At 47.0% G+C, this 19400-nt stretch overlaps 1 protein-coding gene across 2 annotated transcripts in view; it reads left to right on the top strand.

The window, feature by feature from the left end:
• The window catches only part of ABCA1 (ATP binding cassette subfamily A member 1), a 92903-nt gene that overhangs the window by 58807 nt on the left and 14696 nt on the right, over positions 1-19400 (top strand). The window contains exons 9-30 of one of the 2 annotated variants that reach the window (XM_083815977.1): positions 646-886; positions 1488-1627; positions 2311-2427; positions 5794-5982; positions 6822-7027; positions 7119-7295; positions 7907-8129; positions 8479-8700; positions 9281-9485; positions 10074-10187; positions 10635-10806; positions 11338-11469; positions 12000-12139; positions 13242-13379; positions 13923-14143; positions 14596-14668; positions 15172-15374; positions 16098-16146; positions 17079-17192; positions 17528-17676; positions 18137-18261; positions 18685-18783. In XM_083815977.1, the coding sequence (XP_083672103.1) occupies positions 646-886; positions 1488-1627; positions 2311-2427; positions 5794-5982; positions 6822-7027; positions 7119-7295; positions 7907-8129; positions 8479-8700; positions 9281-9485; positions 10074-10187; positions 10635-10806; positions 11338-11469; positions 12000-12139; positions 13242-13379; positions 13923-14143; positions 14596-14668; positions 15172-15374; positions 16098-16146; positions 17079-17192; positions 17528-17676; positions 18137-18261; positions 18685-18783 (3449 nt within the window). Of the gene's footprint in view, positions 1-645; positions 887-1487; positions 1628-2310; positions 2428-5793; positions 5983-6821; positions 7028-7118; positions 7296-7906; positions 8130-8478; positions 8701-9280; positions 9486-10073; positions 10188-10634; positions 10807-11337; positions 11470-11999; positions 12140-13241; positions 13380-13922; positions 14144-14595; positions 14669-15171; positions 15375-16097; positions 16147-17078; positions 17193-17524; positions 17677-18136; positions 18262-18684; positions 18784-19400 lie in introns of both variants that reach the window. The other variant, XM_083815976.1, reaches the window with a different exon arrangement.

The following is a 19400-nucleotide window of genomic DNA, read 5'->3' as shown; positions in this document are numbered from 1 at the left end:
CTCACCGTGGCTGGCTTCATGTTCTGTGGAGTGAAGGCACACATTGTGGTCAGGCCTGAGGCTGCAGCTGGGCTTGTTTTCACGGGCTTTCAACAATGCTGTTGACAAAGGAGCAGGGAGGTGCTAGGGCAGGCACAGTGTTGCTGGTCTAGGAGGTCAAAATTTCTGCCTGGTGTAAATCTGAGGAGGCTTGCTGACCCTGATGGAGCTGTGCCGGGTGACACTGCCAGAGTGCTGGGGCCTGCAGCTCTGTAAGGCTGGGTCTGATTAGCTGCTCCCACTCCGTGTTGTTTCCTTATTCCCTCTTCTGAGTCGCTCCACCCCGGAGTGAGGGGACTGCTGGAATGTGAGCTATTGTGCAACCAGAGAAGTGGTTTCCATGTGAGAGGGCAGGAAAGGCAGGAACCACCACAACACTGAAGGAGAAAACTTAGAATAAGAGCACGATAAGTACGTGGTCTCTACGTTTTCCCACAGTGGTGTGGGGAAACACACTTCCCCTGGTCTCTCCTGTTAGTTGTGCATCCAGTGGGATTCTCATCTGTCTGAAAACAGATGTGTGGTTTGAAGGAGAATGGCAGGATCTTTTCCCTTCACTAATCCGGTTCCTACCCTTGTCTCCATTCTTCTCCCACTCCCCTCCAGTTGCTGAGCATGAAGAGCTGGAGCGACATGAGGCAAGAGGTGATGTTCTTGACCAATGTGAATGCATCAAACTCCTCTACACAGATCTACCAGGCTGTGTCACGTATTGTGTGTGGCCATCCCGAAGGTGGAGGGCTCAAAATCAAATCCCTCAACTGGTATGAGGACAACAATTACAAAGCACTGTTCGGAGGCAACAACACTGAAGATGATGTAACCAACTTCTATGATAACTCCACAAGTAAGTGTAACCCTGTCGTGGTCTAAGGTCCCATCCACTGCATGGCTGTAATGGCTGCTGTATTCCACGGATGAAAGTGGTCCTGAGGATCAGCATACCTACTACTGTTTCAGAAAAGCACACACATGCTGTCTGAACAGCCATCTGCTGCCTCCTGCATGTGCCTTTAGGGCCAGCGAGGGTGTCAAGATGCAAGGGATTCCCATGGGCCTCATGCAGAAGGTCCACTGAAGGCTATGTGGACATCCTTGAAGGGCATGGAGAGCACCGTCATGTGCAGTCCTTGGAAATCTGGCCTTTTCCGTGCAAATTTTGGCATGCAGTGGGTTGCATGGGCTGTGCAGATAAGTGTGACTGTTAATCATAGAGTATCCCATTAATGCTGGAAGCTGTGCAGGTATTCCATGCTTGCTGGGCAGACGGTGAAGGCTCAGGCTGAAAAGGGCATTTTGTGGAGCTTTGCAGCAGAGGAGGGTTTTTGTTTTGTGACAGCTGCTCTGCTTTCAGCTGTGACCGTCCTTAAAGTGCATGCGAATGGGTCATGTGCCTTTGCAGTTGTCACACTGCTATTCAGCCACTCACCCTGTCCTCTCCTCCTCAGCACCCTACTGCAATGAGCTGATGAAGAACCTGGAATCCAGCCCGCTTTCCAGAATTATTTGGAGGGCTTTGAAACCCTTGCTGATTGGGAAGGTCTTGTACACTCCAGACACACCAGCCATAAGGAAGGTCATGACTGAGGTAACTCTAACCCTATCCTCTGATATGCAGTGTGAGGTATGTGCTCTGGCTGTACAGCTAAGCTTCTCTGTGTTAAATTGGGTCCAAATGCAAGCCTAGAAATGATTGTCCACAAAGCACAGCCTCCATAGTTGCTCACTTCCCATGCCAAAGGCTCAAAGAGAAAAGGCCAGTCTGAACTCCATTTCTACACCTTGCTGGAGACATTTGTGGTGGTGCTTTATGATTACCCACAGTATTTGCAGCTCTGATGTGGGATATGGGACTGGGAAAGACCTTGATATGCCTTCAGGTGTCTTTCCTCTCCCCCACTGCAGGCTGGTCAGCTGATCCTTAACCATTTCTGATAGCAGCTTACCTAATGTGCTCTCTAGTTCCCCTCAGTAGACTCTTCTAGCACATGGGGAGGGGCTGCCTCTGCGTGCCCTTCATCTCCAAATTCCACCAAGCCTTAAGGGCAGTTCTCTGAGTAGGCCCCACTCAGCCACAGCCATCCTCACTCCCTCTTCTAATTTTCCTTCCATATGCACATGCCTTTCCTTACTCCTGTCCTTGCGGAAGCTGTTGCTGTTTGAATATAAGCAATGCTCAGTACTTCACTTGACAGGTCAATGCACCCTCTCAGCCCACAGTGGATCTGAGCCAGGTTTTGGGAATAACCTTCCTCCTCTCTTTGCCGACAGGTGAACAGGACATTCCAGGAGCTGGGTGTGTTTCGTGACCTCGGGGGGATGTGGGAGGAGATAAGCCCGAAGATCTGGACGTTTATGGAAAGCAGTCAGGAAATGGATCTGATTCGGGTCAGTATGCTGTTCTTGCCAGAACCACTACCATCGTCTTCTGCGATAAGTCATGAAAGACTTGTTTTAGATAGTGCTTCAGGGCTAGTCTGGGCAGATAAATAGTATGGATGTGACCCCCTTTTTGAAACATGTTGTGGTTGTACCAGTCTTGCATTGTGCTGGACGCTCCTTCATGTAACATCCTGCCATGAACAGGAGCAGACCGTGTTTGTCAGCTGCTTCTAATCTACCTCTGCGGGAAAGTGTGCCACTTCTTCCACGCCGTTGCCCTAATTCTGTACAAATACCTGGCTGGTGGTATTTTTGTGGCGTTGGTGACATATTCAGCTGCCTGTGCTGTGCACTGCTCTGTGAAAGTGCTCTCTGGAGCAGCCGCTTTCGTGAGCCACCATATACCTAGACCAGATCCTGGAACGTGCCAGGTGGCCTCAGGCCCCATTGAGTACAGTAAGATTTAAATGGTTATTGTGTTAGAGCTAAACCTAGATGCCTGGTGGTCACCTGGCACAAACCTTGTAAAAACTTAATTTTGGCTTGTATGGTATGCGTAATTTAGTAATAGTTGAGTATTTTTGGGGGAAGAGGGAACATCACCCTGCAGCTGATCACTTCATAACACGTTATGCGTACGAGACCATGAAGAAAGGGTTGGGAGCCTTGTTTGGATTTGACACACTGTGCTATTCTGTTGGCTCCCCAGAGCATTGTGCCCAGTGTAAGACCTGCATTATTCAGGCATTATCTGCTTATTAAAAGTACAAGAGGTTTAGTTCACTTTGCTTCCCTCAGGTGTAGTTCAGGGGTGGGTCTTGCACCTCTGCACTGATGTCTTTGGAAACACAGTGATGTAAAATTGTAACAGCACAACAGAAAATCAGTTGCAGAGGAGCTTTTCCTGCTGGCAGCTGGGTCGGTGTCATAGCACGGGTGTTACACAGAGATCTCCCTGGGTTTGTTAAGCCTTGAAGTTCATTCCTTGTTGATCCAAATGCAATGATGTGCAGAACAGTCCCTGACCTATCCTGTTGCACTTCCCAAGAACACGACATACCAGAGAGGATGAAGACATCATTTTTATTACTCCTGTGCCTCTGTTGGCTTTATTAAAATTACTTCTGCAGATACTGGCAGCAGAGAGATGAGAATCAGGCCCACCAATTGTAAATTGAACTGTTTGCTGCAGGGAGTGCTGACAAAGCCAGGATTTGGCTATTGGTTTGGTTTGCAGTTGTGTCTTTTGAAAGGTGAATGTTGCTGGCTTGTTTTGTTTGCTTTTGTTCTTAAATGAGCCCTAGGCTTTACTGATTCTTTATTTTATGCATCCTGTTAACTCTGCTGGCTCTGGTGTTTACTTCTTGATCTTCCCAACAGTGTGGTCTCTTCCCCCGTACTGGTGCAGTAGCAGAAGTTCCTTTGCGGTCACCTGCAGCGGTTCATGCTCGCAGCAGTACTGCATTGTGAACACCTGGGCAGCTCTCAGGCAGCATCCTGTTGGGCTTAGCAATGCCGCGCAGCTCACAGCGGTAGGCTAAAACATACAGCTGCCTGTTTGGGGCTGTTCTACTCTGCTGTTTTCAAGTCCCTGAGACTGCTGTGCTGTCGGGAGACAGGTTGTCACCTCCCAGCATCCTTTGGTGTGGAACATGTTTGGTGTATTTCCTTCTGCGGTAGAGGAAAACTGCTTTTCTCACTCACTGCTGGCACTTGCAGCCTGATGCTAACGCAGCTCCTAACTCCGGGGAGGACGAGACGTGCCCCCACGAGTCACTGTCTGTTAATGCTGCTGCTGGACGTGATGAGGCTGAGCCCCGTGCCTGCAGGCGTGGTGCCCTTCCTGCAAGCGAGGGTGGGGTGGCCAGCCTCGGGAGACCGAGCGCGCAAAGGCAGCATCGTGCAGCCAATCCCTGTTTGTTCGGATTTCCCTTTTGCACGTTCTCCTTTGTCAGCTTGTCTTGTTCTGTTCTCCCAGTTTGTGATTCTGTTTTTGTAACTCATGTGACCCGTTGCTTTCGGGTTTGTTGCTAACAGCTGCACATGGGGACGCTCCTCTCTGCACCTCTCAGCTTCATTCTTTGTTCTGGCAGAAATTCCATTTCCTGTTTTTATTGGTTATGATTTTTAGTTTTCTCTCTTGTGCTGGCTGTTTTTTCCTCCCCTTCAGGTTAGCTGTATCTCTTACAATTAATGCTGCCTTCCTACCTGCCCTTACATTACTGCCCACAGATCTCAGTTCTGCTCAGTCCTTGCCAGGTGCTCCTACCTGGACTGCCCTTGTGCAGAGTGTTGCAGATATACCTAGTGGGTCCACAGCCCACCCTCCAACAGCTTGGAGCTAAGCCGCGTGAAAACAGCACTGTCTCCGGTGGGAGAGCAGAGAGGCAGGACATCATTGCTGTACAAGGCTGTTTCAGCCAGCCCCAGTGACACAACAAAAAAGCACATAACAAAGCCACCCGGCTTTTGGTGCTGGTATTTCTGTTTATTACCTGGAGAACTCAGCCTCTGGCTGCGCCTTACCCTCTCTCCATCCCAGCGGGGAGCAGAGACTTGTTCCGAGCCAGATGCATTTCTTCTGAGCACGTTTCTTCCTGCTCCGTGTCTTGCTGGTGTAAAACCCCTTGGTTTGTGGGGAAGGAGGGAAGGCGCGGATGGGTTTTGTTGTCTTCTTCAGCTCTCTCCTGCCCGAGGAGTCCGGTTCGTGGCTGCCATCTAGGGCTGAGCCGGGGCTGGGCAGCACTTGCTGAGTTTTCCCAAGGTGCAGGGCTGTGCGTGGCTCTCTGCTGCCCTCTCCACGGAAAAGATGTGGCAGGACAAGGAGACAGCAAGCCCGCCTGCGAAGTGTGCCCGATAGCACAGCTGCTGCGCTGGGAGAGGTGCGTCATTTCGGTAGGAGAGGTGCCCAGAGCTGTCAGGAGCACCCCCAGGCTGAGCTTCTCAGTAGGGCAGAGTGCTTCTCCCTGGGGAAATACGACTCGCACAGTTAAAAGAGGGTGTGAGTGGCAGAGGGAGCATCGGCGCAGGGAGACAAAGCGACTTGCTTGGCACTCGGCAGCAGACGACAGAGATGAGACCTCCTGACAGCCAGGCGAAGTGGCTGGGGCTTGGAGGTGGCTGGTGCTGGAGGTGAACATTTATGGAGGGCCGCTGCTCGCTGCCACCTGAAACACGGGCATCATACCCATCCTGCAGCTGCCTTGTGTGCAGGTGGTTGAGGGTCTCGAAGGGAGCTCTGGTTTAACATCAGTGCTTCCATCAGTGCATTTTAAAGACGTTTTCCCCAGTAATGCTAATTTTCATGACAAGGGGGTGATCCAACAGCAATTCTCAATGTAACTATTTCCTCTTTGATTAAAATATCCACAGACGCTGCTGAAAGGCAAAGCTCTCTGGGACCTGCACTTGCCAGCTTCCAACTGGACGGTGGAGGACATTGCCCGCTTCCTCTCAAAGCATCCGGAGGAGTTTGAGACAGATAACGGGTCGGTGTACACCTGGATGGATGCCTTCAATGAGACAGACAGGGCTATTCAGACCATCTCCCGCTTCATGGAGGTGAGATCATGCTATAGTGTGGGCAGGGAGCTGGGGGACAGCAGCAACTTGGACTCCACTCACATGGTGGGATGGTTCCTGGGAAGGGAAGGTCAATGTTCTTCAGTCCCTGTTCTGTGAATTACCACGCTTTGGTGGGGTTGAGTGCAAAGTATGTTAGAAAATGCTATTTATTCGGGAATCTAAATATAGATGTGGGAACCTAACTGTAGGCCTTGTTCTTGAAGCTCTTGCTTTGGCCATTGCATGTGGTTTCTCACCCTGTTGTTACTGGGCGACTGAAAGTGGCTGCTCACTGCAGCCATGTCGCAGCTCATATTTCTGTTTGGGGTTTTAGCTGAGGATAGCAGTGAAGCTAGCAGCTTCTTTAAGCTGAGAAAGATGAAGCAAATAATGAAACTTGTTCTACGTGTTACTCACTTATCTTGGCAGATGAGTGCAAACAAAAGCAGGTCTTGGCCTTTTGGAGGCTTTCAGTCAGACCTAGCTTGTTGGTAACAGCAAAAATAAAACGTCATCTATAAAAATCGATGCTTGGATGGAATCCTATAACTACCACTGCAATGCTTCCTAACCTCTTGTACAGAAAATACCTTTGGGTTATTTCTCAGGGACACCTGTTTGTCTTGCAGATAACCAGTAAGCTGGAAAAAAAAAAAAAGACATCTCTAGCAACTTGCTGGGCTACTGTGAGCCATTGCAAAGTATCCGAGTGCTACAGCCTTTTCATGGGCCTGACATTAGTATTGTAGAGTTATCCTTTTTTGTCCCTCCTGAACTTAAAGTGTGTTCTGGTTTGATCTGATCCCATAAACACTTCCAAATCTGTCCCTGTCTAGTGTGTCAACTTGGACAAACTGGAGCCTGTGGCCACAGAAGTCCGTCTTATAAACAAGTCCTTGGAGCTTCTGGATGAAAGGAGGTTCTGGGCTGGTATTGTCTTCACTGAAATAGCTCCTAACAGCACAGAGCTCCCTCAACATGTGAAATACAAGATACGGATGGACATTGACAACGTGGAAAGGACCAACAAGATCAAGGATGGGTGAGGCCTGACGTACTGCCTTATGAACAATTTCTTACTGGGGTTGAGCTGACTGAGGATTTCTAACAGAAACGTCTTGTTCCCTTGGCAGGTACTGGGATCCTGGTCCCCGTGCTGACCCCTTTGAGGACATGCGCTATGTTTGGGGTGGCTTTGCCTACCTGCAGGATGTTGTAGAACAGGCCATCATCAGGGTGCAAACAGGCACAGAGAAGAAGACGGGAGTTTATGTGCAGCAGATGCCCTACCCGTGTTATGTGGATGACATGTACGTATACAGGCTGCTTCAAAAGCTACCAGGAGCATTCTGTTTTAGGAGGCATGGGCTTTTCTAGCTCCTCAGGCATTGGCTTACTGTGTCCCTATTGTCAGTGTGGGAGCAGATCTCGTTAGCCTCCCTATTCTCTGAATTAGGGCTCATGTATGTAATTTAGGATATGTAATGACTTGTGGAACCCTTCCAAAATCTGTACAGGACTTCCACATGCAGAGTAGATGGTAGCAGGAGTGCATTCCTGAGAAGTGCCAATATCCCCAAACCTGATACAGGCAAAACTAGCACTGGGAAAAAAAGCAGAGACCTTAGCACAAGAGAGAGGAAGGAGAACAGCTGAGAGCAGTCCCCAGGAAAAACAGCTCTTTGCACCTACTCTTCAGTTGAGCAAGAACTCCAGCTCCCTCTCAGGGCTGGTGATGTGCTTTAGACCCATCAGCCTCACCCTGTGGTGAGACACTGATGCTGTGTCATGGTTTGCACTTGGGCTGCTTTGTGCAGCGAAGCCTTAGCCGCCACCATGCTCTGCTAGCCGTTGAGCGGTAGCCAAAGTCACACTAATGTTTCTCACTTTGTTCTTCTGTCCCTTTTCTTCCTGCTCTCAGATTTCTGCGCGTCATGAGTCGCTCCATGCCTCTCTTCATGACTCTAGCCTGGATCTACTCAGTGGCTGTGATAATTAAGGGCATCGTGTATGAGAAGGAAGCCCGGCTGAAGGAGACAATGAGGATTATGGGCCTTGACAATGGCATCCTTTGGCTAAGCTGGTTCATTAGCAGCCTCATTCCTCTCCTGATGAGTGCAGGTCTGCTGGTGCTGATCCTCAAGGTGAGCTTACTGGTTTGGTCTGTGGCAGCAGAATCCAGAGGTTTGATGTGTAGTGGCCTGCACTGGCACGCTGGGAAGGAGGTAGTGGTTGTTGGCTGATCAGAAGCTCTTTGGGAGCAGGGTTTTGGAAACAAAACAGAGATGAATTGCTGAAAACAGCAGGAGGTGCTGTGATAGGTTCAGTGCCCTTCAAAATGTACCTCTGGTACCACCTCACTTCTGGGAATGCTGCTGTGCAAATCGCAGCCAGCCCAGTGTCCCCTCAGCAGCATCGCTGAGAATCTGCTTCTACTAGAGCCATTTTAGAGAGCCCCTTCAAAGCTTGATGTGCCTGTTGTTCACTTTCTAGATGGGGAATCTGCTACCTTATAGCGACCCGAGTGTGGTGTTTGTTTTCCTCTCGATCTTCGCCGTTGTGACCATCCTCCAGTGCTTCCTCATCAGTACCGTGTTCTCCAGGGCCAACCTGGCAGCTGCCTGTGGGGGTATTGTGTATTTCACACTGTACCTACCCTATGTGCTGTGTGTTGCCTGGCAGGACTATGTCAGCTTCTCACTCAAGATCTTTGCGGTAAGTCTCAAGGATACTGTCTGGGGAACCGGGCCTCCACTGCTATGAAACCCAACAGCACTCTAGCTGGACACTGATAATTAGCAGGGAGGGGACAATGAGAGGATAAATTTCCAGCGTAAGAAGCTACTAGGGCTGAGCTTTTGTTGGCTTTGGTAGGAGGAGTAATTCAGCTACATGAAGCTCTTTTCATCTTTGTATGCTGTGGTGCTGTACCACCAGATGTGCAGGGCTGTAGGAACCATTTGACTTTCTCCTCCATAGGACTTCTCATATGCCTGGAAAAGGTGTCCTAGTGGTGTCTTCCCTCACATAAAAGTCCAAAGAATAATGGAAGGAATAGGGAAGTAAACTGATTTCTGGGTGGTGGGCCAGCAGAGATTGCAGGCTTTACTTGTTTGAATGTAACTAAAATGGTGTGTGCCACTCCCTCTCTGCAGATCTGGTCATGCTCCTTGGACCTTTAACTTTTCCTGCAAGGTCTCTGAACTAGGTTGCCTTAGCCTTGCATTAAAGCCGAGCTGCCCAGAGCTGAGTAGTTGTGAAAAACTTGATATGTGTTCATGCCTCCGGTTTGCAGAGCCTGTTGTCTCCAGTAGCTTTTGGCTTTGGCTGCGAGTACTTTGCACTGTTTGAAGAGCAGGGAGTCGGTGTTCAATGGGACAACTTCTTTGAGAGCCCACTGGAAGAAGATGGCTTTAGCATCACCACATCTGCCGTCATGATGTTGTTTGACACGTTCCTGTATGGGGTCATGACCTGGTACATCGAGTCTGTCTTCCCAGGTGAGGTCTGCTTCTGTATGAGGGTCATACCTTCACACTTTCACATGGATCCTCTTGCCTTACTCCTTTCACACAGTGCAAAATGGGCCCATTTTTAAGAAGAGCTGCAGAAAAGTCATGGAGGAATACTCCATACCAGCATTACAGGGAGGCTGTTTTGGCTATTAGCAGTGAATGTTTCCCAGCACAAGGGCAGTGCCCCATTGTGGTGGTGGCTAAGGTAGCCCCAGAAGCTTTGGTGCACTTCAGCTGTTCCCTTCTCTGGACTGCTAATTCCACAGACCGTACTGAATGGGAGGCATTGAGAATATCAGTACCACATGTGGATGCTTAATGCCTTTCGGCATAGGAACTCTAACCCTAAAATGGAATTTTAGAAAAGAGATTGTTCTTACCCTGAAGACTGGCAGTGTCTTCATCAGTAAAGATCTTCTTAGTCCTGCCTATCCTAGAGGCTCACTACAGGGGTAAAATACTTCCCTTTGTGTTATGAAAGCTACCTTGGGAAAATGGTCTGCTGCAGTTGGGCTCACGTAATTTTTTTTGTTTGTTTGTTTATTTTTTTTATTTTTATTTTTTTCTCTTTAGGCCAGTATGGAATTCCCAGACCCTGGTACTTTCCTTTCACAAAGTCCTATTGGTTTGGTGAAGAACAACAGGACAGGCAGCCCCTTCATCCTGACCAGAAGGGGCCTTCAGAAGGTAAGTGTTGGAAATAAAGGAGCCCTTCTGCAGTGCAGTGTTGGGGTCTCCCTCTTTGAAAGCAGAGTTCACAGGCAGCAGGACTGCATGGGTGAGGTGAAATTGGTCTTCCATTTGTTCTCAGTTTGGGTAGACTGATCAGCTGTGTGTGTCTAGGTAAACCCAAGGTACTTATCCAGAAGGGTACATCAGCCGTGAGTTGAGAATTTCTCTCATTTTTGCTGAGCCTGGTGACACTGTAGATTTCTAACCTCCAGATGAAGCCACGAGAGTGAAGAGAGCTAAAGGGCAATCTCTATGGAAGGTTCCTGTCACTAGGAAAGAAATGTGGCCAGTTATTTGTATAGCTCATTTATCCATGGATCTCCACAAATTTGGAGGAATGTGTTGTTAGAGTTCTCACACAGTTAAATAATCTGCCTCTACTTTGCTCTGCTTTCCTTCCAGTCTGCAAGGAGGAAGAGCCTGTGCATCTGAGCCTTGGTGTTTCCATCCAGAACCTGGTAAAGGTTTATCGTGATGGCAAGAAAGTTGCTGTAGATGGTCTCACACTGAACTTCTATGAAGGGCAGATCACATCCTTTCTGGGACACAATGGAGCAGGAAAAACCACTACCATGTAAGGTCAACATAATACTTTTGGGAAGTGGGGGAAGTGGCTCTGAATACTGCTGTACCTATCAATATGGTGCAGGTGGCTGTACAACTGCAATGGGGCTCTGCTGGTGGTGCTCCACTGATTTCAGTGCAGCTTTGTTCATTTACTCCATCTACCTCAGAAGATGCACAGATAAAGGGGACTGAAAATGGAGGGAGTTCAGACTGTGACTGAATGCATCTACTGGCAGCATATTTTTAGTAATCCCATTTGTGATTCTGACTTATAAGGAAGTGAGTTGAGCTTGAAAGGACGGGAAGCTTTTAGAGGAGAAGATATTTCCTTCAAGCAATGTCATGTGGGTGTGCTTTGATCACTGTGTTAAAACCACTGGAGCCAATTCTTCATCCATTAGTGAGATGTTTGTCAGACTGCTTCCCTAATGTGGGAGCTCCCAAGGGCTTTCACCCGCTCTTCATTGATCCATCCTAGCATGTACAGCAGCCACTCATTAGTGGTAGAACCTGCATATCTGTTTCGTTTGTTCTTCAGGTCCATCTTGACTGGCTTGTTCCCTCCAACCTCGGGCACTGCTTTCATCCTGGGCAAAGACATCCGCTCCGAGCTCAGCACCATCAGGCAAAACCTGGGTGTCTGTCCACAGCACAATGTGCTGTTTGACTTGTGAGTAGCATCCCTGAGATGCAGGGCTATTGTTATCCATCTGGTGTTCGGGTTCCTTTTGAAACACTGTTGTGCTTTCAGCTAGGATGGATGTATCTTCAGCTGTGTGGATGGTGACAGACAGCCGGATGGTGTGAGAGTGGTACAAGGACATTCTGGTTATTAGTGTGTTCATGCATGCTTATGTGTTATCAGCAAGAGCCTACACTTTCATCTTTGTCCTCTCTGAGGAAATCTGTTACACTAAACTTACTGAGGCTAAATGTTTCCACAGTGCCTACTGGTTTGGGGTGTTACGGTTAAGCATTGTCAAGCTCCTCTAAAGGAGGATTATTTGCGTCGGTGCTGATCAGCCACACTCTGAAATCAGGCCCGAGCTGAGCACACTCAATCTGTAGCTGCTGTCTAAAACGTCGGCCTTAAGAGATGTTTTCCCAAGCAAACACATGCGCTTGCTGTAACACTAATGCAAGGGATGTATCCCAGCATGGTGCTCTCAGCTGTGCCCTGAGTTTGTTCTTGTTCCCTAGGCTCACTGTGGAGGAGCACATCTGGTTCTATGCTCGGCTCAAAGGGCTGCCGGAAAAGCAGGTGAAAGAGGAAATGGAGCAGATGGCAATGGATGTTGGTTTGCCTCACAAACTGAAAGCCAGGACAAGCAAACTCTCTGGTAGGTTCAGCAGCTTTTACATTTCTGAGTAGCTCCCTCAGCCCTCCCTCTCAGCAGAGCTTGGCAGAGGATGCATCGCAGATCTCGTCTGGATCTTCCAGTTAAGGCTGGATCCTTCACAGGCTACCACACAACTTGAAACTTAAAATATTAGTTATTTACTAAGTACCTAATTATCATCTATATTAGGAAACATAACAATCTTACAGTATTTCATGCTGATACCATAAAAAGTCAATCACTTTCTATGAGTATTTTGTACTTGTTTCCATCACGACACAGGCATCCACTCTAGCCATGCAATTTGCGTACCTGTGATAAAGCTACATGTGATATTTGTTCTCCAAGTGCTTAACTAGTATGTTTGGGTTTTATGGGGTTAGGTGAGGGTGGCTCGGACCATAACCTAACCTCCAAGTCATGTGCTGTTTGTGAACAGCACGTGCCCTTTTTATATCAACTTACAGTTCTTCAGTTGACATCCTGGAGCGTCCTTCCCCTTTGTTCCAGGATGCCAGGATTCCTGTATCATTCTGTACCAGATACTTGAGGACTGAGACTGCTTTGTCTCGGAGTCAACATGTTCACAGACTGCACATTTGTCCTCGGAAAGGGAGTGTAGATGGCCTCAGGTTGGCTTCACTGAGAGGAGTGTAACATAAGAGAGGTTGAAGGGTATATAGTAATTCCTCACTGCTGCCTCTGATGCACTTACACAGGAGAGGAGTCTCTTGGGGACCTACTGCTGTAGCTCAGGCTTCTAAAGACCTGTGCTGCATATCCTCAAACATGGTTAAGCCTCCAAGCAGGAAATTTGCTACTGCTGATGTAGCAAAGATACATGTAATTCACTTAAAGAGGGGGTTGCAAGATGTGGTTTGCTGTAGAAGAAGAATTGGGCAGCGCTGGGGGAAAACCATCCCTATGAATTATCCCCTGTCCTGCAGTTTATGGGACCCAGAAAGCCTGAAACAGTAGCAGCACTGTCTTCTCAGTATTCAATTCTGCTTTCTCTTGGAGAGCTCAGTTTCTGCTGTGTTGGTTTGTTGTTGTTCTCATGCTCTCTGTGTCAGCCTGAATTCCTCTTTCTTGTGCCTGTCAGGTGGCATGCAGAGGAAGCTCTCAGTTGCCTTAGCCTTTGTGGGTGGCTCCAAGGTTGTCATTCTGGATGAACCCACAGCTGGGGTGGATCCTTATTCCCGCAGAGGGATATGGGAACTGCTTCTGAAATATCGGCAAGGTAGGTGGTCTTTTTCTGTACTCCCGATGAAATGTGTCATGGAAAGCAAAAGAAAATCAATCTCTGATTCGTGACTGTTCCCAAAATAGCAATGCGTCTTTGCAACTCTATTGTTGCCTGCACTGAGGAAGGAACAAAGAGCATGTGGGACAAGCGTGTTCTGATCTTTCACCTGTCCTCATTTCTCATCCCATTCATATCAGAGCTCATGAACAAAGCTCCTTGATGTATTGTGAGAATAGTAAAGGCAAAAATTCACCGTTTTCTTGCAGCAGTGTCCTGTCATAGTGCAGCCATGCTTGCTGACGTGAAATTAACCCACTTCAGCTAAGCAGGGCAATGGTGTGCAGAGAATGGGTAGAACATAACTGTGACAGCAATTGTTAACCTTTTCCGTACTGCTATCCTTGTTCAAACGAGCTTCAACCTGGGTCCAAACCTCCCATTCAACTTCATGGAAAAACCCAGGTGATCATGGCCTTTCTTGTTTTGGGAGCTTGGGTGTGGTTGTTTTATGCAGTGTCTTCCTTTGCTTTCTTCCAGGCCGTACTATCATTCTCTCCACACACCACATGGATGAGGCAGACATTCTGGGGGACCGGATTGCCATCATTTCTCATGGCAAGCTCTGCTGTGTTGGTTCTTCTCTCTTCCTGAAGAACCAGCTGGGAACAGGCTATTACTTGACTCTGGTCAAGAAGGATGTGGATTCCTCTCTGAGCTCCTGTCGAAACAGCAGCAGCACAGTGTCCTATCTGAAAAAGGTACAACTGACCCTTCCTGCTTATATTCTTTCTTCCTGCATGACATTTTAGGCTTACAGCACTTAAAATTTTACATGACAGAATATATTGAAGAGAAATCCCTTATTCTTTAAAAGAAGGGTTGCTTGCTTTTGTGTAGGAGCTATTGCAGACTACACCTAGTTAAATTGTTGCATGGGATATATGCCTCTATTATAGTTTCTTTCAATGCCACTGTTTCCAAAGCTGGTTGGAGAGAGACAGGATAGATTAAATGCACCCTTCTGTGATACTTGCATACTTCTTGCTTGTATTTTAGCCCTTTGCAGTGGTATGTCACCTTTATTTTGACTCCTCTGTGGAGTATCCAGCATGGTGCAGCATCTGTTTGGAGTTATAAAGAGTGTAGCATCTGGGCAGGCCCCTTTTCTAACTAAACATTGTTTAATGGTTGTCTTCTCTTTTGTGACTAGGATGACAGTGTCTCCCAGAGCAGCTCTGATGCTGGCCTTGGCAGTGACCATGAAAGTGACACCTTGACAATAGGTGAGACTTGAAAAAAGAGTATATAACATTCAGTTCCAGTGCTAACATTGCTCATACTTTGACCTTGAACAACTGCCTTAACTTTGTGTCCCTGTGTAGCTACAGTCTTGGGACAGTTATCAAGTTCACAGACACAGCATTTTTAAATTCATAAATACAGGAACATTTTTCTCCTGTGAGCCACTTGGAGTTCATGTTGTCTTGAGATTTAATAGCCAAAGGTGATATAGTTGCTAGGCCTGTTAGCAATACAACTTGCAGAGCTGCTGGTAGCATGTAATAGATCTCCCACATTCTACAAATAAAAGGAATAACCAGACTTAGGTCCAAGTCTTTGCTAAAAATAAATGGAAGTCAGATTTTCCTTGGAAATGAGCTGCTTTCCAGAGATGTCCCATATTCCTTCCTTTGCTTCTAACAGGATTATTTTAGACTGAGCTGTTTTTTCTGCATGATGAACAAAGTCAAAAGATGAATACTACCTTTTTCTTTGGTTTATCTAGATGTGTCTGCAATTTCAAATCTCATTACAAAACATGTTCCTGAGGCCAGGCTGGTGGAGGACATTGGCCATGAGTTAACCTATGTCTTGCCATACAAAGCTGCTAAAGAGGGAGCTTTTGTGGAGCTGTTCCATGAGATTGATGACCGTCTCTCCGACCTTGGCATTTCCAGCTATGGTATTTCTGAAACTACCCTGGAGGAGGTGAGTGAGCTAAAACTTCTTTTTTGGTTTAAACCAGGGAAAATGAATTATGTCAGAAATAAGAGCAAGGCAGTCTTGTCTCTTCTTCCTGTAAATATTTGTCTGTTTCTTGTGGAGCAAGTAGCTCTATTCTCCTCCAAAATTGATTCTCTTCCATACCATTATAGTGTTTGTGTTAAAAATGGAAATGTAATACAGGCAAGCTAGGTCCTTTGTACTCAGTTGCACTTCACTGAGATGTCTGTCATGTGAAGTATGGCCCCAGATTGGCTTCTAATGACTGTGTAAACACCTTTGAGGTGTTTTTAGGGATGCTTTGTGCTGCATTTAACTGAAAACATGCATTTTCAATACTGGAGATTGTTGTTTACAGAAACCCTATGGCCATATGTCCTTGTCAGGGTTTTGGGGCTGATCCTTGTGATTGTGTTCTGATACATTTAGTACCAAGGTGTTTCTCTCAGACATAGGAAAAAACTTTCATTTAAGACATACTGAGAACTGATGTTGGAAAGGGGGAACAACTACTATGTGATTACAGCCTATGCTTCTGGGGAAGCTAAGAGAAAGTCCATGCTCCGATCACCCAGTGGACAAGAGCCTATATCCTCTGTTCTCATGATACAAATGTCAGTCTTAGGCTCTGTCGTGGCATTTCCTGAAGGAGTCCCCACAATATTGCATCCCTTCTAATTTTCACTGACACTTACCATTGCCTTTCAGATCTTCCTCAAAGTGGCTGATGATTGTGGTGTGGACGCAGAAACCTCAGGTGAGTGTAGTTGTCTCCTAAAGTGTCGAAGGAGACTTCAGGGAGGGTTACCCTATTTGTGTTATTTAAGAACATGGCTGACGGAGCCTCGATGTTTCAGGAGTAACGTTTCAGTGCAGGGCTTAGCTTCCAGGGGAAGAAAGGATGTAGTGGATATATCAAATGAAGAGTGTTCCTGTTCTCAGTTGTTAGCCTTGGACAGGTGGGTGACCTTTGTGTATGGCGATGTGTCCAGATACACAGTGACATATGCCCAGGTGTGATTGTCCCTATTTCAGGCTGAAGCCGAGCTCTTCTATGGTGAGAGCTTTTATAACCTAAAGTAGCTGTTCGTAGTATGCTTAAAGCATGCTTGTTTACTGTTACTTTCTATCTACTCAGTAACAGCACCCTCGTTTTGGAAAAGTGCAGAGTTTCAAGTTTCTGAGTGTATTGTGACGTTGAGTGACACTGCTGTCTACTCTGAGGAGTAGGAAGAACTTTTGACAGGGTCAGACCACAGTACCCTCTGACTTTCTCTTTTCCTGAGAGCAGCTCACTGCACTAAGTGCTTCTGTCAGTGTTTCCTGATAAACTAATGCTAGCAAATTGTGCTTGGTGTCATGTGCACATTAAATGAGAATTTTCTTCAGTGAGAGAAGCCTGCAGTTTCTATGGCTAAGTGAAAAATTAAAAATAAAAATTAAAATTAAATGTCCAGTGCACTGGAAGAAGCTTCTAGGACAGCACGTGCAGAATAGTGCATAAACCGTATGACCTTGCAGAGTGACAGTCATGGTTTTAGGTTTTTCTGCACTGGAATCACTCCAACTCAGCTGCTCAGTTTACCGATGGGCGTCATGTAAAATGAAAATGATATTGCTTTGCTTTCTCTGGTGCTAGCTGGAGATCAATGGAAGCAGTTCAGCTAACCATAACTGCATTATTTTCAGATGGGACGCTGCCAGCCAGAAGAAACAGGCGTGCGTTTGGAGACAGACAGAGCTGCCTTCGTCCATTTACAGAAGATGATGCATTTGACCCTAATGATTCAGACATAGATCCAGGTATTGCAGATTCCCAAGCCTGTTTTCTTCTTGTGGACACTCTTTCACATTATAAATTGTGCAGACTACAAGGCTGAGAGTGCCAAAGGATTAGTGGCTTATTTGCCTTTAGTAGGCAGTGCAGTATCCATACCCTATTCCAACCTTCTGTCAAGGCTCAAAGAGATAAAGGTGTAAATGCGTTCATGTGAATTTCTCTTGCTTTCTCAACCTGTTGCTCTCTTTTTTTTTGATGCGTGAGAGTAACTGCCATCACCTTGTTTCTCCAGTACAGAATTGTCCAGGGAATATCTTTGTGAGCTTGTAATTAATTGTTTCTTGCTTCTTGCCAGCAGAATCCAGAGAGACAGACCTTCTCAGTGGCATGGATGGGAAAGGCTCCTACCAGATGAAGGGCTGGAAGCTCTCCCAGCAGCAGTTCGTGGCTCTGTTGTGGAAGAGGCTGCTTATTGCCAAGCGAAGCCGGAAAGGCTTCTTCGCTCAGGTGAGAGCATCCAGCATGTGCAAGGTCCCTCATCAAGGGAAAGTCTGGTCCACATGATGCGTCTAGGGTTGAAGGCAGAGAGGAACCTTCAGGAGAATCCAGATCACCCAAACTAGTCTGCTCTGCAGATCTGAGCAAAAGGGGGCTTGTGCGAGTGAAAGGAGGTAGATGATAACCGAGTGCTTACCACGTATTCTTGCACAGGAAGGGTGCAAATGAGATTCAAATCCAAATTCTGCCTTGAGAGAAGCAAGTAGGGGCTGAGTCCTCTGCATGCCTCGTGAGTGACATGATTGCATGTCAGGATAGGCCTTGTCTTGGTGTCTAGAGGTGCCTTGGTAATTAACAAAGACCTTCCTGGGAAACTTGGAAAAAGTCTTGATCCGTTGACTCACCTGGAGCTGATGATGCCACTGGAACATTCACCTCAAAAATGCTCACTCTTTTGTTGCAATTTCAGATTGTGCTGCCAGCTGTCTTTGTGTGTATTGCTCTCATGTTCAGCCTGATCGTTCCTCCCTTTGGGAAGTATCCCAGCCTAGAATTGCAGCCCTGGATGTACGATGAGCAGTATACTTTTATTAGGTATGTTCTTTGTGGCACAGAAATAGTGCTAAATCCTAAAATTGTTTTCTTCTCTGCTAACTTAAGTTACTGAGTACTGAATTCCTTACCGGATTGTTTAAATTTGTTTTCTGTGGTTAGCTCAGGGGTACATTTGAAGGGAATGCTGGTGTTTTCTTTTTAAACCTTTAACTGCCATCCTTAACTACTAGCAAGGCCATATCCATTTCTGAATGGTGTTATGACTAGTAATGCTGTGCAGAGAAATAAATGAAAACCAGAAGTGTGTTTGTGCTCCTAGGCCAAGTGTTTTTCAAAGGGAAACCTCCACCCATATCCTTTTCCTGAGCTTTTTCACTGTGTTCTCAGCCTTACTCTGCTGCTGTTTTTGCTGTATGTGTGTTATCCCACTGACCCAGTGGTGTTTGTCTTCTGTATCCATAGCAATGATGCTCCAGAAGACGCAGGCACTCAGAGGCTTTTGGATGCCCTTCTCAATAAGCCTGGCTTTGGGACACGCTGTATGCAAGGACACTCCATCCCGTAAGTAGAACTCAGTGCTGGGAAGGGGAAGCCCAGCCCTGGCTTGTGGTCACTCAGCAGAGTTTAGTCAGCTTCGGGGAATGATACGTACACATGGCCAGGGCAGTATTTAAACCAACAGGGTTGTAATTACATTAACTTTTTTTACGCTCAGGGCCTTCTAGAAAATGCCAGCACCTGGCATAGTAAGAGAGCAGGGTCTGAATGCAAGTCCTTACTGATGAAGCTGGAAGGGAGACTGTAGTCTCCCTCAAATTACTGTTCAGTTCTGAACCAAAAACAAAAGAGAAAAGGAAAAAAAAAAAAGGACTTAGTCATAGAATCATAGAATGTTTTGGCTTGGAAGTGACCTTAAAGTTCATCTAATTTCAGCACCCCTGCCACGGGCAGGAATGCCTTCTACTCTTGACTGTACCTGTTCACACCATCCTCTGTTTCCAGCTGCACTAAAAAAATCCTGGTTAGCACCCCCACAAACACCAGCAGACAGGATGGAGAGCCAGGCAGCATTGGTGGTATTTCCTAGCTCTGCCACTGTCTTGCTGCATGGCCTTGGGCAAATCACTGAAGACTCCAGGCCACTTGTGCAGAAGGGGTATACAGAGTCCAGGCTGGTT

This window comes from Anser anser (genome assembly GCF_964211835.1).
Source record: "Anser anser genome assembly, chromosome: Z".
Classification (NCBI taxonomy): domain Eukaryota; kingdom Metazoa; phylum Chordata; class Aves; order Anseriformes; family Anatidae; genus Anser; species Anser anser.
Note: the sequence above shows the minus strand (reverse complement) of the source record. Positions and strands in the feature narration are given on the sequence as shown.